The sequence below is a fragment of the Siniperca chuatsi genome, linkage group LG14 (assembly GCF_020085105.1).
Source record: "Siniperca chuatsi isolate FFG_IHB_CAS linkage group LG14, ASM2008510v1, whole genome shotgun sequence".
Taxonomy (NCBI): domain Eukaryota; kingdom Metazoa; phylum Chordata; class Actinopteri; order Centrarchiformes; family Sinipercidae; genus Siniperca; species Siniperca chuatsi.
Window position 1 is genome coordinate 17374356 of NC_058055.1, and position 16039 is coordinate 17390394.

The 16039-nt window shown below is 38.3% G+C and overlaps 1 protein-coding gene across 1 annotated transcript; it reads left to right on the forward strand.

Annotated features, from left to right (window-relative positions):
- Positions 1-155: 155 nt before the first annotated feature.
- Positions 156-15598, forward strand: LOC122888048 (four and a half LIM domains protein 1-like). The gene is made up of 6 exons (XM_044221930.1): positions 156-292; positions 11630-11809; positions 11923-12097; positions 12732-12901; positions 13240-13426; positions 14363-15598. The coding sequence occupies exons 2-6, from the start codon at positions 11654-11656 to the stop codon at positions 14512-14514; spliced, it is 840 nt and encodes a 279-aa protein (XP_044077865.1). The 5' UTR covers positions 156-292; positions 11630-11653; the 3' UTR covers positions 14515-15598.
- The last annotated feature ends 441 nt before the right edge of the window (positions 15599-16039 follow it).

The window sequence follows — 16039 nt, forward strand, 5'->3', positions numbered from 1 at the left end:
GCGTGTTCACACATTTTCTCCAAAAAAACCTGGTGTGGGTGAACGTCACATTTAAAAGACAAGTTTACTTTTATTTTGAAGGTACATTCAGTCTGCTTCTTTCCGAACGTCACGGTTACTCTTATTTTGAAGGGTAAAACATCTTATTCCGGTCTGAGCCTGCTCTAGCTTGACGCAGCCGCAGATGGCAGTACTTATAACGTGTGAGGGTCTCGTTAAAGCGGAGTTCCGCTGCCTCCACACACTTCAGAGAGCGCCGCTCATCCGCGCTGCAGTCATCACCCTGAACCCGGTAAGCTGTCTGATGAGCCCCGCTGCTTATTACCGTACACAGTCTAACCAAACCTCTCTCTTCTGAAACCTGTTTTTCGACAAACCCGACCAGTTACTGCAGGGAAGTTTTGTAGTTTACACTTGAGCATGCAGGTTATATGACGCCTGGTGACATTGTCGCCACAACTCCGAGGCTCACTTTCATCTTTTATTAGTCCACTGTTCATGTGTGACCATTGTAAAGTTATTGATTTTAATGAAAAAAAGCCAGCTCATCACCTATACAGTATGTCCCACTAACAAATGTAGTCTACAGTAAGCATGTAACTCTCTTCCTCTTTCACACATCTTATGATTTCATACACGTTTCACTTGCAAAGCAGCAGTTTGATATCCGGAGAGGAAACAAGACTTAAAGTTGTCTGGGGCGTTGGCTGTCTGTCTGTCTTTGTAAGTGTGTATATGTGTGTGTGTGTGTGTGTGTGTGTGTGAGTGAGAGAGAGAGAGAAAGTGAGCTACAGTTACATGCTGACTTGTGGAAGCCTGGGCTGCTCCTGAAATCTGTTTCCAGTTAGGAAGTCTCCTTTTTTTCACTCAGTGATGGAACTGCTGAGACTAAAAAATGCATCACAGAGGTCAATTAAAATTCCTGTAGTCTATTTTTCATTGTCCTGTGTGTGTGTTCATATCCATGTAAGTGATGCATATGGCTTCAGTGTTGGCTCTGCCAGCTATCGTTATTCTGCATGAGGTTGTGAAGTAAATTCAGGATCCATATGTGTGACTGACCTCTTTCTCCCTCACACACACACACAGAAGTTTAGGGTGTACCAGACTACATATGACAGATTGTGTGACTGCAACCCTTTAAAATAGAGGAAGAAAACTCTTGATCAGGGACTTCATGCAAGCCAAATTTCTGAGGGGGTCCTTCCCAGAAAAAGAAAGAAAATAATGCTGCATTTTTTTTACAAATTGACTTAGCTTATATATTCAAAGACTTTGGGGGGAGATTATTTTAAAACTTCACTAAATCAGTTTTTGTAGCTCAGTAATCTCCCATATTATACATTTTCATGTCAATTATTTGTGCTGTTATGGTTATTCAAAATGACTTTCACTCACTTCTACACTAGCTTCTACACTGCTGCCACTTTTCTTTTGTCTGCTTCACCCAAACATTTTAAGGGGCAGAAATTCACATAGCAACACTATATCCACAATGCAAATTAATTCAGAGAACATAGATAATAAAGCCACAGATTGAAAGAACCTACCAACATGGTAATAGCTGTATTTTCAAACACAATACATAAGAAGCAGCATGAATGCAGATGCTCCGTTGCCAATAAAAGCTCAGACTGAGCAGACTAGTAACCTATTTTACAAACTGCTCAGCCTCTTTGAAAGATCCATCATCACTACTAGCCTAAGTACATATAACCTGTAACCACACCTACACACACTGATATAACTAGAGAGAATGCATTTCTTGTATTTCATTTTCACACGATTGAAAAAGGGATCGATGCTCTACTAACCACTTCAGCAACACACCATCAAGCTGTAGCTACATCTCCTCCACAACAGAGTGCGGTGTGCACGTTTACCTTATAATTATCAGAATACGTTTGACTCATAATATAAAATGATCATAACTACATATTATAAAAATAATAGTAACAATAAAATAAAATGTAAAAAATCCGGTGGGATCCCCCCCCCCCCCAACTTGAGTGAGCATGATGCGTCTGCTCTTGATTATAATTATTAGAGGGAAAAAAGGTAATTTGTCTGTTAAATGACCCCAAAACAAGACTACAAGACTTAAAGAGGAAGGAGACCTTTTCCAGTAAGGTTACATTAAGATACATCACATCATGTTGCACATTGTGAAATAATGCCTTCATAGATGTTGCAACTGGAGTAAAATGTCATCTCAACATAATTTTAGGCAATTAAATGTTGCTGATTTTAACAGTAAAATGGAAGTACTTGCAGTATTTCTAACAGCACACTCTATTGCACATGCACAAACACAGACAGTAAACCAAGACCCATATGTGAGACTGACCTTTCGCTGCACACACACACACACACACACACACACACACCAGAAGGCTGTAGGGAGTTTTTATTTTTGATTTGAAGAGAGAGCCTGCATGTTAAAGATATTACCATGAGCTCAGTACCATAAAATACATCACAGGCTCATAAAACTTTATGTAATTTGTCTGACTGCATGTCATGGTAACTCCCTGTTGTGCTTTGCCTGTTGTGATTTTAAAAGGATAGAATGTAAATACAGGCAGTATGTGTTTCTTTTCATTGATCCCCAATGGTAAACTCCATATTTTTAGTAGAGTTTTTAATGGAGTTCTGCAGTTTTAGTCCTCTGACAACATGAAGGTGAAATAGGTTTTGATTGAGAAACTTAGCAGTGTGTTATCTATGACCTGCAGCCATTAAAGCCTGTTGTGATGTGTTTGGGTGTGCCGACATGAATCAGTGGTTGTGAAATTGACAGAAAAAATAAGAACATGATTTTGTATTATGTGAAAGAAAGGAACCAAAGCTAGACAGAATATTCTTGGGAAATCTACGCCGTCAAGGATGTTTGCGAGGAAAGGGGCAGCGGCTGCCTGACCAATTAAATGGTTAAATGTTACAGATATGTTTCGAATGAAAGAAATTGTTCGACATTTTGGGAGATACTCTCAAGTAACTCAAATAATAAATGTATCAATACCGCTCTCATATCTGTTCAATAAATATGAAGCTACAGCAAGGCGATGGTTATCTTAGCTCAGCAGAAAGACTGGAAGCAGGGGGAAACAGCTAGCCTGGCTCTGTCCAAAGGCAACAAAAAAAATCCACTTAATAGTGCCTCTTAAGCTCACCAATTAACATGTTATAACTCATTTGTTCAATCCGTACAAAAAGCAAGTTGTGTTTTACAGGGGGGTTGTGCGCTGGACTATTTCTTGTCATCACTGTGAGGTTGCCAGGTAACCAGCAGCAACTGGTTAAACCACAACTTGTCATTTTGACACGTTTTTGTGCACAACACAATATAACGTGTTCATTAGTGAGCTTTAGAGGTGCTGATAAGCACATTTTGTTACCTTTGGACTGACCCAGGCTAGCTGTTTTCCCGTTTCCAGTCTTTATGCTAAGCTAAGCTAACAGTCTACTGGCTGTAGATTCATATTTAACGCACAGACATGGGTGGTATCGATCTTCTCATCTAACTCTCGGCAAGAAAGCAAATAAACATATTCCCCAAACTGTTGAACTATTTCTTTGAACTTATAAATAGTAACAGATGGGTGAAAATTTGAAAGAAGAATCTGAATAAATGAGTGGAGAAACACGGATGTTTCCATACAGGGCACAAGAAGTATGAAAATGCTCATATATGTTATGGTCTTCACAGTCACCAAATCGCAACCTAACTGAACACCTATGGAAGATTTTGGAGCAACACGTTGGACAAGGCGCTCTCCACCACCATCATCAAAAACCAAATGAGGAATTATCTTTTGTGAGAATCGTATTTCATCCCTTCAGTAGAGTTAGACAGACTTGTAAAATATATGCCAAGGAATATTGAAGTTGTTCTGGAGATTCGTGGTGGCCCAACGTCTTACTAAGACACTTGACTATGTTGGTTTTTCCTTTAATTTGGCACCCGTCTGTGAGTTACTCAGCCTTATGGTTTAACAGTTAAATTGATGGTATATGATGTAATGTTTGGTCCCCTGAAGGGAAATTTATATAGATTTTAAAACAGAAATTGCTATGTTTGGCATTAATTTAGAAATGGTTCAGTTCAAGTGAGGGTTTGGTGTGGTCATTGTTAGTGTAAGAATTTGGAAGAATGGTTAGAAATTAAGATTTTCAGGGATTTTGTTGGTTGGAGATTTATGAAGGGAGATTGGAACAAGCCCTCAAGACAGCACTGAGGGCTTAAATATCCCAATATATCATTTTAACATTAAATTTTACTGTTAGCATTGGACCTTCAGTAGTGCTCCAACAGGACTGTGGTGCCAATGTGGGGAGCGTTCCCTCACACACACACATACCCACACAGACGAACACACATACACACACACACACACAGAACATGTCATAGATATTCATGGAAATGGAAATTGGTCATACATTGCTGCTGCTGAAGGTTTCTAGATTTGTCAGCTGCTCTGTTCTGAAAGACGTCTCAGTTACTGAATCGAGAACGAGGGAGGGAATGAGAAAACAGGAGATGAGTGCAGAAACAGAAGGAGTGTGTAACTCAGATGAGGAGAAGAGGTTTAAGTACAGCTAACCAGCAGCTTCTGGTAAAACCATCACGTCTGTCCTGTTGTAGCGGGACATGCTGCGTTTCTTTGACCTCACTCTACACGACTCAGATCTGTTGTATCGGCTTTATTCCACTGTCTGGAATGTGGCTCACCAGAGCCAAATAAAACAATTATCTTTCTTTGTAGGCTGATGTGGAGTACAAATGTTTAGCTGAACTCGCTGCTCAGTCTCCAATACTGATGTGTATTTATTTTTGAGATAGTATGACTGGAATCAAGGGGTGGGAATGCTCCCTGTGTGATGTTGCTGCAGTTGGGCCATGATTTGGGAGATATGTTGATCTTTAAAGCTGCTTGAATCAATATTTTTATATTAACAAAAGGATCAAATGACTATGTGTTAAGGGAAAGGTGTCACTCATTGTGACCATCCCACAGAGAAGCAGGCAGTCAGCTGTTTTCAGTGACACAGTGGCGCATTTAGCAGCTAAATAGCCAGATATTTCCCCGAGGAGTTGGTGAAGACCAAAACAGAGCTAAAAGAACAGTGAATCGTCATCAGGTGGCCAGAAGCACGACTTCAAATGAACGTTAATGTTGTTCTGTCTGCTAAGTAGGCCACTGTCTGCTCACACGTTTGACAAAACTTTACGAGGTGATAATATGTAATTATTGTGTTAACGTTTTTTTTTGCGCCACTCGCAAGTGGCCAACAAAAAAATCAATTAATGCCGGTTTTAGTATTAAAGTTTTCTATTTAGTTATTTTATGACTGAAAGATAAAATAGTTTCATTTACAGTAAAAAGCATTACCATTATTCATTTCACGAGTATGATGTTCTGCGCATTTCTTGTTTCAGTAGTTTCCTACATTTCCCAGAGTATTTGACACACACCAGAGGAGCCTTAACTTACTTTGTCAGGTAGTTGTATAGACACACAGCCAACTAGCTTGTGAACATTGCAGCCTGTTTATGAGGGCAGCCTCTTACTAACAGGTCTTGGTAATGCAATGCATTCTGGTCTTTTGAGGCTTTTGTTGGTTCAGACATTGATGCATCTCTTCTTCTACAATGGATGTTTTCTTGTAAGTAGTTATCAGTGCTGATGTCAGAATCTTTTAAATTAATTTTAATGTGCAAAATGAAGTTAATATCTTAAAATTAGGTCATTTCATTTAGAACTGCAACAATTAGTCGGAAAAAAAAGTTTAGTCAAAGGAAAGAAAATTAATCAGCATCAAATTTGTTAGTCAATTAATCATTTAAGTAATTTTTCAAGCTAAATCTTTGTTTAGGTTTTGGACTGCTGGTGGGACATAAGCAATTTGAAGATGTACCCTGGCCTCTGGAATTTTTTGGGGGGCATTTTTCTGACATTTTGTAGAACAAAAGATGAATTCATTAACTGAGAAAATAATTGACAGATTAATCGACAGTGAAAATAAGTGTTAGTTGCAGCCCTCATTTCATTTTTATTTAGCTTGCTCTTTGTGAGAATAAAACACAACCATCAAAGCATCATTATGTCGTCGCTAATGACTTCCCTTGACATTTAAACAATGAGTGACCCTTTGAATCCAAGTAAAAAACAATCCAGCTCATTTATTTCTAATTTAAATGTTACATTGCAATAACAAAAGGAGGAAATGTAGATATAAAGGAGCAGGCAAGTTGAAGAGACATTTTTAAGCATTAACACACCTCAGATGTGGATCGCAGCACAGGATTACGATGAATATTTTGTACATTTAGAGTTCCAACCCTAATCTATTTTTAACCCACCAGGAAGTCCCAACAAGAGAGATTTTCTACTGGCAGCCATACCAAGTCAATAATTAAAGTCTTCATAGGCAAGTCTGCATGGAAGCAGAGCTCACACCTGCAGCACACACTGCATGTAACATAAGTTCAGCCAGGGTTTATGGTACGTGAATCTGTAGGCATTGATGAGATGTTAATGTAAACACAGATAGTAATAGCCAGTATGTTAGAGAATTCAGTGTGTGTGTGTGTGTGTGTGTGGCTGGACTGTGCCAACTTCACCGTTCCATTGGAGACTTCCTGTTTCTCAGTTTTCCACTACATTCTTCAGCGATAAGCTCATGCCAACACACACACACACACTCACACTATTTTAGTTTGTCTGGTCATGTTTGTCCTGGCTGTTTTCCCCTCTCTCTCTCTCTGTTTCTTTATTTTGCCATCTTTGTCTCTTTCTCGTCCCTCACGTGTTTTAACTCTGCGCGTGATTTTCCTCTCGTCCACATTACATGATGTCACCCCTTTGTGTTTTATTTTTACACCACAGACCTCCAACCGCCATGTAGTACGTTTGGACTTTTGTTTGAGTTGATTTGTTCACAATAAGAAAAATGTAGAATACAGCCAGCCTTATACTTCAACCATAACCACTACATGCCTTACCCCAACCCTCACGTGAACCAGAAACTAAGTCCTAACCCCAAAACGTAATGGTTTACCATGTGGGAACCAGGTTTTTGTCCCCAAATGGGAGGTAAGCCCCCATGATCTGACTTTATGAACAGATTTACGTCCCCACAATGTGATTAACACAAGTACACACACAGAGTTGTCCTTGGCTGCAGCGCTGCCTTCTAACCCTGCCTCTTGCTTCGACTGTGTGACACAACTTAATTGCGCATTTAAACTGTTTCCATGGCAATCAAACAAAGAGTTTTGTATTGGCAGCTTGGATAAAAGAAAATGATGTATACGTGCTGTCGTGCCATGACGCAGTGAGAATATTTATTGCAGAAAAGCAAAGTAAAGACATGCAGCAGCACTGTCCTCAGTGCTGTCTGACGTCAGTGTAACCTGATTTATTTTCTTCCAATCTGTGTGGATACTGGCTCGCTTCCTGTCAGCCATTGTTTGCCTCCCATCAGATAACATTTTTATGATGCTGGTACCCAAGTGTTATTATTGCCTGCTCTACAGCCTTAGACCTACACAGTACTTCATGTAGCTATGGACTACATGTACAGTATCTCTACTGAGTCCAAAAAAAAAAAAAATAAAAATAGATTTCCAGTGCAGGTTTGAGGAAAAAGAAGAAAAGAGATGGACAGAAAACGATATATCAATTCTTATTAGTTTAGGGAGAGGCATGAAGTAAAGTAGAAGATAATAGGTAAATACCAGACGTTGCCTTTGGCCAGCTTGACTTGCTTTGGCCAGCTTGACTTGCTTTGGCCAGCTTGACTTGCTTACTCATCCATCTCCAGTGGAGATGGATGAGTAACCTCACCCAGTCAACAAATAAACCAGCTGCTGGTTTTTCCATTAATAAGTAATGAATTAGCAGGTCACTGAAAGGAAGATGTATGTCCACTCCACATGATGTTGGTGTCCGTTTGTAGCTTCATTGTCTGTTGAGGTGACAAGACCACAAAATAAGTTATTTTATCAACTTTATTAACAGTAGCACCTTTAACCTCAGAAACGTATGTCTTTGTCAAACAGCAGTCTGACTCTATTAGGCCTAAGGTGGACTGTTTAAATCAATCTTTTACTTACTGTATGTTGTGCTATCAGCTGCTAGTATGAATTTGTTTTCTCCCTGACTGCAGGGAGGAAAAGAGGAAATACTATATTAAAATGTTGTTTTCTCTGCATATTTTTTATTCATTTATTTGATTGGGTTGGAGAGTAACATGGTGCTCTAAATGCTGTTTTAGAGACTTTTCCACGCTGAGAAAAATAAAATACCCTTCAAATGGTTAAATTAAAACATATTTAAAGGCTCATCAGTTTCAATTTTTACTAGTGTCTTCCTGGACTTTTAGCCAGATGCTTGTTTTTTTGTTTTTTTTTTAGAAATGTGTTTAACAACAGAATGTTTGGGCTGCAAGTGGTATTTTTAGCCATGCTAGTGTGGCTTTCACAATGACAATGTCGGTCAACCACTTTGGTCTGGACTGAAATATCTCAACTATGAAATGGATTGCCATGAAATTTTGCACAGACATTTATAGTCCCCAGACGATGAATCCTACTGACTTTGGTGATCCCCTGACTTTTCTTCTAGCGCCACTATGAGGTTCACATTTGTGGTTTTGAGTCAAATGTCTCAAAAAACAGCTGGATGCATTGCCAATTGCAATAACTTTGGTGATCCCTTCACTTTTCACCTAGCGCCATCATCTGGTCACAATTTCAATTTGTTCAATACTTATAACTGCAAAACTAGCGATTATACATACATACATACAGTATGTTGTATAATAGCTGTGAGAGACCAAAAAAGGAAAGACTAGTGGGACCAATATGAAGGTCATGACTCCCATGTCAGTGGTCCAGCATCCTGCCAGATCTTTACTCAAAAAACAAAAACTATTTTTAACCTAAAAGCTTTACATAACGATTTGTAGATTTAAAAAAATAAGTTTCAGTGGGATTTTTAAAACTAGAGCAACTTGTACTACAAGTCTTTGACATAAAGATCATGTTACAGGACCTGACAGACCGCCTACAACAACCTCTGTCCACCTGCGACTGATAATGACAACCATGATTTCACCATCTTCCCCCTGCTGTGTCTCCCTTTCAAAAGCATCAGAATGGGTATCACCATTAACAAACCCATATCGGCCGATAAAAAGGAATCCCTGACGCATCTGTGATTTCTGCTGAGAGATTAAGGAAAGTCACAAGAAAAGGAAGGATTTGAATGTTTGTGAATACAGTCAAAACTCATGGTGACATTGGTTTGTGCCATGTGTAACCAGAACTTCCACATGAATCTGTGCTGACATGCCGCTCCAACCAGGAGGCCAACGCTATAGTTTGTGGTTTCAGCGGTCTGCTAGGGAGTGGTCCGTGTAAGAGGTGGAGTGTGTGCATGTGTGTGTGTGGAGGTTGTGTCAAAGAATGTCAACGTTCCAGATCTCACCACATTAGTCATACCAGGCATTCCTTCATGTGTTCACCTCACTGTGCGGACACACACACACACGGCTCTCTCACAACAGTTTAGGAGAATTCCTTGCAGTTGGCCAGCGTGAACTTGATGTGGGAAATAACTGAGTGAACGGACTTTAGTGATCTCTTCCTCCACATTTCTGTGTGTTTGTGTAGCCGTGATTTTGCCATCATGATGTGTATTATTTACTATGTGAAGTCCTGACCCTGTAATCACAGCTCTGGGAGTTATGGTGCTCAACGTGGTGATTTTGGTTCTATGTTTAGGAAGTTTAGTGTGTTGTATTTTAGGGAGAACGATTTTTGGACAGTTGTGTGAGAAATCAATTAAATAAGAATGCTCAAGACATAGTTATAATTGAATAATCAGGCACAGTCTTCTATCCAGTTTGGGAATTTTATTTAACTTGAAGGTCGACAGTAGTGGAATTATTCAGATTTGTTACGTAAGCAAAATTACTAATACCACAATGTAAAAAATAAACTCCAATACAAGTGCAAATCCTGCATTCAAAATTTTACAGAAGTCATATAAGCATAATTTACGTAAACTATCAAAAGTAAAAGTGCTCATTATGAAGAAAACTGGCCCACATGAGTGTGATGTTATTGTGTGTGTGTGTGTATATATATATATATATATATATATATATATATATATATATATATAAATACATTAATGTGTAAGCAGGTGGAGCTAATTTTAACAACTTAATATGCTGTTGGGTAGTTGAATTCATAACAACTCAACATATTTTATTAGCTTATCATTTGTTTTGAATGAAAACTTAAATCTGTAACTTAACTTTAAAGTAAAATAAATGTAGTGGAGTAAAATGTACAATATTTCCCTCTGAAATGTAGTTGTAGAAGTATAAAGTAGTAAATGATAATACTGAAGTAAACTACAAGTGCATCAAACCTGTACTTAAGTGTAGTACTTGAGTAAATGTACTTAATTACATCACGCTACTAGACTTGGACTTGGGTTGATGCACTCAAGATTTTATGCCCACACACATCCAAAAGTTATTGTTTCCTGCCCCCAAAAGACTGTCCTGTAAGTTAAAACAAGTTCTCTTGCGAGAAAATGCTTACGGTAAAACGGATGGAAAGGAAAATAAATTACCTATTTTCAACTGCTAATATTTAAAGGAGTAGTGTGTAGGTTTAGTGGCATCTAGCAGTAAAATTGCAGTTGGCAACCATTTGATTCCATTTCTGCCAAAAGATCCTACTAAATGTTACAAACTGGACCTTTAAAATAAACACAGATAAATTGTCAGTCAAGATTAAGACATTCAGGACTTGTAACTTTACTTGCAGACTCAAGGTTGGTAACAACTATTATCACCCTTTAAACAAGTCAACTTACATTACAGTGAGCAAATTAGTTACTTTAACTGGGATGTGTATGTAAAATGCCAGAATCTGTTTTAAAAACATAACAACATAAGATTTTAAATTCCATCATCTGATTAGAGGATTCAAACTTGTGCTGTTGGCCATTTTCAAATCTTGCTTCCTTTATTGCCTAAGTTATCAGTTGTATGAGCTGTTTTATCAGGTAGAGATAAGATGTGAGGAGGACCATATCGCACACAGAGTACATAAGCACTGTGACATGAATGCTATGCACATATGCACACAGGGGAACACACAGAAACACAGATACGAACACCTGGTTGCTATGCTTTTACACTAAACAAATATTTTAGGGGCATTGTTCTTGTGTCAGAGTGGGTAATGAAAGGCATCTCATCTGCAAAATACAGCAGTAAATATCAGAGGGTTTGATATTTAAAACCTTTTTCCTTTCTCTTCAGTGTATCAACAGCGCCCCTATGTGGTCATTTTAGGAAGATGTAAAATTCAGTCATTTTTTAAGTTAAAATGCCAAACATCTGCTGATTCCACCTTCTCAGATGTGAGGCGTGGCAGCTTTCTCTCTGTTTGATATTATTGTAAAGTGAAATATTTTGCGTTTGGTTGGACAAAAGCACTTTAAAAATGCCACCGGGGGGGGCATTTTTCAAATTTCTCTTACATGACTTTATGATGAGCAGGATTTTTACCTTTCCTCTCTTCTTGCTTTATTTGTTCTAGTTCTGAGTCTCCCTCGGAGTGACGATGGCAGACAGCTCGCACTGTTTCTACTGTCGGGAGGACCTCGGGGGGAAGAAGTTCGTCCGCAACGAAGGCAAGCCGGTGTGCGTTCGCTGCCATACCAAGTTCTGCGCCAACTCCTGCACCGAGTGTCATCGACCCATCCCTCTGGAATCAAAGGTGTGTGATAGCAGTTTGAAATTGAGTTTTCTATGCATGTATTTTTTACCAGTGTTGCTTTATTTTCCCTCCACGTACCTCTCATCAAACTCCCCTGTTCCTTCCTCCATCAGGAACTCAGCCATAAGGGCCGGTACTGGCATGAGGAGTGTTTCCGTTGTGTGAAGTGTTACAAGCCTCTGGCCAGGGAGCCCTTCAGCACCAAGGATGACCGCATCATGTGTGGGAAGTGCTGCTCCAGAGAGGATGCTCCACGCTGCCATGGCTGCTATAAACAAATACTTGCTGGTAAGATAACAATCAACTTCAAACTTTGATTTTGTACCATGCAGAGAAGCACTGTACTGAAGGGGTTTTGGAAAACTGGCCCATGGGTCAACTTACTGAAGTGATAAAATTACCCTTGAAAACTTTTAATTTCCCCTGTACAAACAATTAGCACAGGCATTTAAAAACAGATGCAATACAAAATGATTTCTAAAAAAACTGAACTTTATATACATTTACAAACAAGTATTAGAAGAGAGGTACAGTCCTGCCCATCATAAAGTCATCATGTTCAAAATTATGCTGATTTTAGGGTCGCAACTAACAATTACTTTAAGAATTCTTTGGTCTAAAAATGCTCATCATTATTTCCCCAAGGTGGAATTTTTAAATTGCTCAAATTGTCCAAACAAAACTCAAAAATATTCACTTTACTATGACATTAAACAGAGAAAAAGCTGTATCTATAATAATGGCACCAAAACTTTGAAAAAACCCAATTATGTTTTATTTTGAAATTGCGCCACTGTCATGTTTGACACCGGTGAAATATTACTTTTTCTCATATCGAGCTTTACAGTCGAGTTGAGCGGGCAATTTGCCTTCATTAGCTGTTTCTTTGACCTAATATCTCCCCATGTCTCATCTTCTGCAGGCACAGAGAGCGTGGAGTACAAAGGGAACTCATGGCACGATGAGTGTTTCACCTGTTGCAACTGTAAACGACCAATAGGATCGCAGAGTTTCCTCTCCAAAGGAGATGACATTTACTGCAACCCCTGCTATGACAAGAAGTTTGCCAAACAATGCGTCAGCTGCAAAAAGGTTAGTTTTTCCCCCCTTTTTAAACAGGGACCAGACCCACCTTCCTCATTCTACCTGTATATATATGATAAACCTTTTCAGGCAGTGCATGTACTTCACAGGGTTGTAAATTTTAACTAGAGACTAGAATAGTAGGGTAATGGGAGGTTAAAATTCAAGAGGGTGCTAGCAACATTATGAACTATCATTTCTTGTCTAACAATTCTTTCCATTCCATTTGTTTCTTGTGGTGCACTGTAGACACTGTCAAAACCATATAAAAAAAAAAAGGATTTTGATATAAACATGATGGTAATACTTACTCATACACATGACTCTTCTCTTTCATCTGTCTCCAGCCAATAACCTCTGGAGGAGTGAACTACCAGGACCAGCCGTGGCACAGCCACTGCTTTGTGTGCAGCTCCTGCTCAAAGCCTCTGGCAGGGTCGAGTTTCACCAACCACCAGGACCAGGTCTTCTGCGTCGACTGCTACAAGAACTCTGTGGCAAAGAAATGCAGCGGCTGCCAAAACCCCATCACAGGTTGCTTTAAATTAAAATATAAGATTATGTTGTTATAAAATACAAGTGGAAAAAAACAACTGTTAGACCAACATACAGCTAAAATCTGCACACATTGAAAAAAAAATCATGATATTCAAAGATACTTCATGCCAATCAAGAGTTACTAATATAGTGAAAATATTAAGCATTCACTTCATCTGAAAACTTGTCTGTTAAGGTAAAAAATACTGTGCATTGACAATATAAACACTATTTACATTAAATCTGGTTTTAATGATGGTGAATGACGGACTTTCAGTTGACACTAATGTGAGGCATCCATGATTGTTTGGTTTTCAGGCACTTACATATCGTGAAGTTTTGCACATTGGATATATGTATAGGCGCCATTAGAAAAATCTGATTTTCCCAGTCAGTGTGACTTGAATGTTGACATGAACACGTTTAGCACCAAGAAATTGCACCGAAATGGCCACTCAAGTGTGCAATAATGTGGTAACCTGGGACAACCTGAGTAAACTTTGATAACAGTATGAGTAAGTTGTAACTTTAAAATCAATGCTGTACCAGGTTAATGGTGTGTATATCCGTATGTGTTCCGTTCATCTATTTAACATTTCTAGGCTGCTAACAAAAACAATATATTATTTATTAGGAAGTGATAACCATCTAAATGCAAAAACCTGATCAATAGGACACGATATTTCCAGACTTCACAAGTTTGGCACAATCCATGACCAAAATGCAAATGAAAGGGTAGCCACACCTTAACAGAAAAACCCAGCCATCAAATGTTCACTTGTTTTCCAGATTTAAGTGTGTTGATGCTTTTCTACTGTTAAAGCATTTCTAGGTCAGAGTGTGGTGAGAAAGTTTACAACTACAGAAGTTTACAAGTACAGAAAGGAGAAGGAAACAAAAATGGCAGATAACGCTCCTCTCCTCTCCTCTCAGGTTTTGGTAAAGGAGTGAACGTGGTGAACTATGAGGGCAGCTCCTGGCATGAATACTGCTTCAACTGTAAGAGATGCTCCCTCAGTCTGTCCAACAAGCCTTTCATAGCCAACGGGAGAGACATCCTCTGCGCAGACTGTGGCAACAAGTAGAGATGGGAGAGCTTGGTCACCATCTAACAGCGGTTTATATAGTCATTCTGTTTTTTTTTTGTTTTTTTTTGCTTCTTTTTAAATAAAGTCTCCATTTAAATATTCTGTTCCATATTTGCTAAGTTTTTGGGAGATTAGCCACAAAGTGATGGAAACACTGGGACCAAAATGTAATTTGTGTCCACTGCTGATTGTTTGCTCTGATGCTGCATGCTAACACTAAATGGCAGTGACTCGCTTTGTCCTAAAAGTTAAAAATGAGAAGCTCGAAAGATAATTAGTATGTAGCTAAGTCTGGCAGTTTCCTGTAGAAGGCTGTTAATAAAAATGTGGCATAAAATGTGATACTAAAACACATACAAACAATGTAACAGTGTTTTGAAACAACTTTTCCTGTTTATATGTGAACACGGTCAGCTAAAGTAAATGAGATAAATTCAGCAGATGAATGCATTACTTACCTGAAATACTAAAAGTAGATCTAAACTGAGGTAATGATGTTGTATATGATTCTACAAGTCATGTAAAATATTTTCAAGGGTCACGTTTTCTTACTCAAGACAATGCTAACACAGATTCTTTTATGAGCTGATGGTTGTGAGAGTTGTCACTTTCATTCAACACAGTGTATGCTAAGTGTTAGCATAAAGCTAGAGGACACCATGTATTTTCTAAAGTTAAGAAATCGCTGCTTGTATGTTGCAGTTAGGTGACATAATTTTGAAATAAATATGTGAATTCTGATTCGTTCTGTTTTAGTAATTTTCCATCTTCTTTTAACACATCAGTAACTGCTTTTTTAAGTGGCATTAATGTTGTTTTTCTATATTTGAAAGCTGATACTGTCATATGACCAAAAAAAAGTGATTTTGTTTAAATAACCAAAATGATATCTATATTTGTAACTGCTATTTGCCATGGGATTAGTATGCTTATTGTATGTTTTAAGTAAATAAACTTTTATGCACTTTTCTTAACCATTTGCCCTCCAAGAATAGAGGACATTTAAATATCAAATTGGAATATATGCAAACTGCTTACCTTGATGTGTTGCTAAAATGAAATAAACTTTCTACAAAACTGAGCATTTTATTGATTTAATGTTAATTTTAAGGGTTCATGTTGACAGAAATTTGCCATTACTACCATGTCACATGTAGATAAAGACAGAACTATAAAAGGGACAAGACCTTTTATATGAATCTGTCCATTGTGGAAATTGGAACTCAACTGTTTAAAATATAGAGTATTTCCCTGTTTAAAAGGAAGTGTTGCAACAAGCCTTTCCTAGAGCCCATTGACAGAAAATAATTAAGGTTTTACTATAATTCTTGGTAAGATTGATGGTATTCCTTAATGTTACTTGCTTTAGATAGATTGAGATGAGAGACTGGTACCACCAACTAAAGGCCAGTATACTGTTTTTATGTGAGCTTTATAGAGTGATTTAGTTTTACATGTGCAGACAGAGTGTTTACAGAAAGCAGGGCATGTTTGTCAAAACTAATCATGCCTTTGTATGGGA

Excerpts from the sequence above, each read along its gene's own strand:
- LOC122888048 (XM_044221930.1), top strand. The coding sequence starts at position 11,654 with ATGGCAGACAGCTCGCACTGTTTCTACTGTCGGGAGGACCTCGGGGGG. Across the intron at positions 11,810-11,922 it reads CCATCCCTCTGGAATCAAAG|GAACTCAGCCATAAGGGCCG; the intron begins GTGTGTGATAGC and ends TTCCTCCATCAG. Across the intron at positions 12,902-13,239 it reads AATGCGTCAGCTGCAAAAAG|CCAATAACCTCTGGAGGAGT; the intron begins GTTAGTTTTTCC and ends ATCTGTCTCCAG.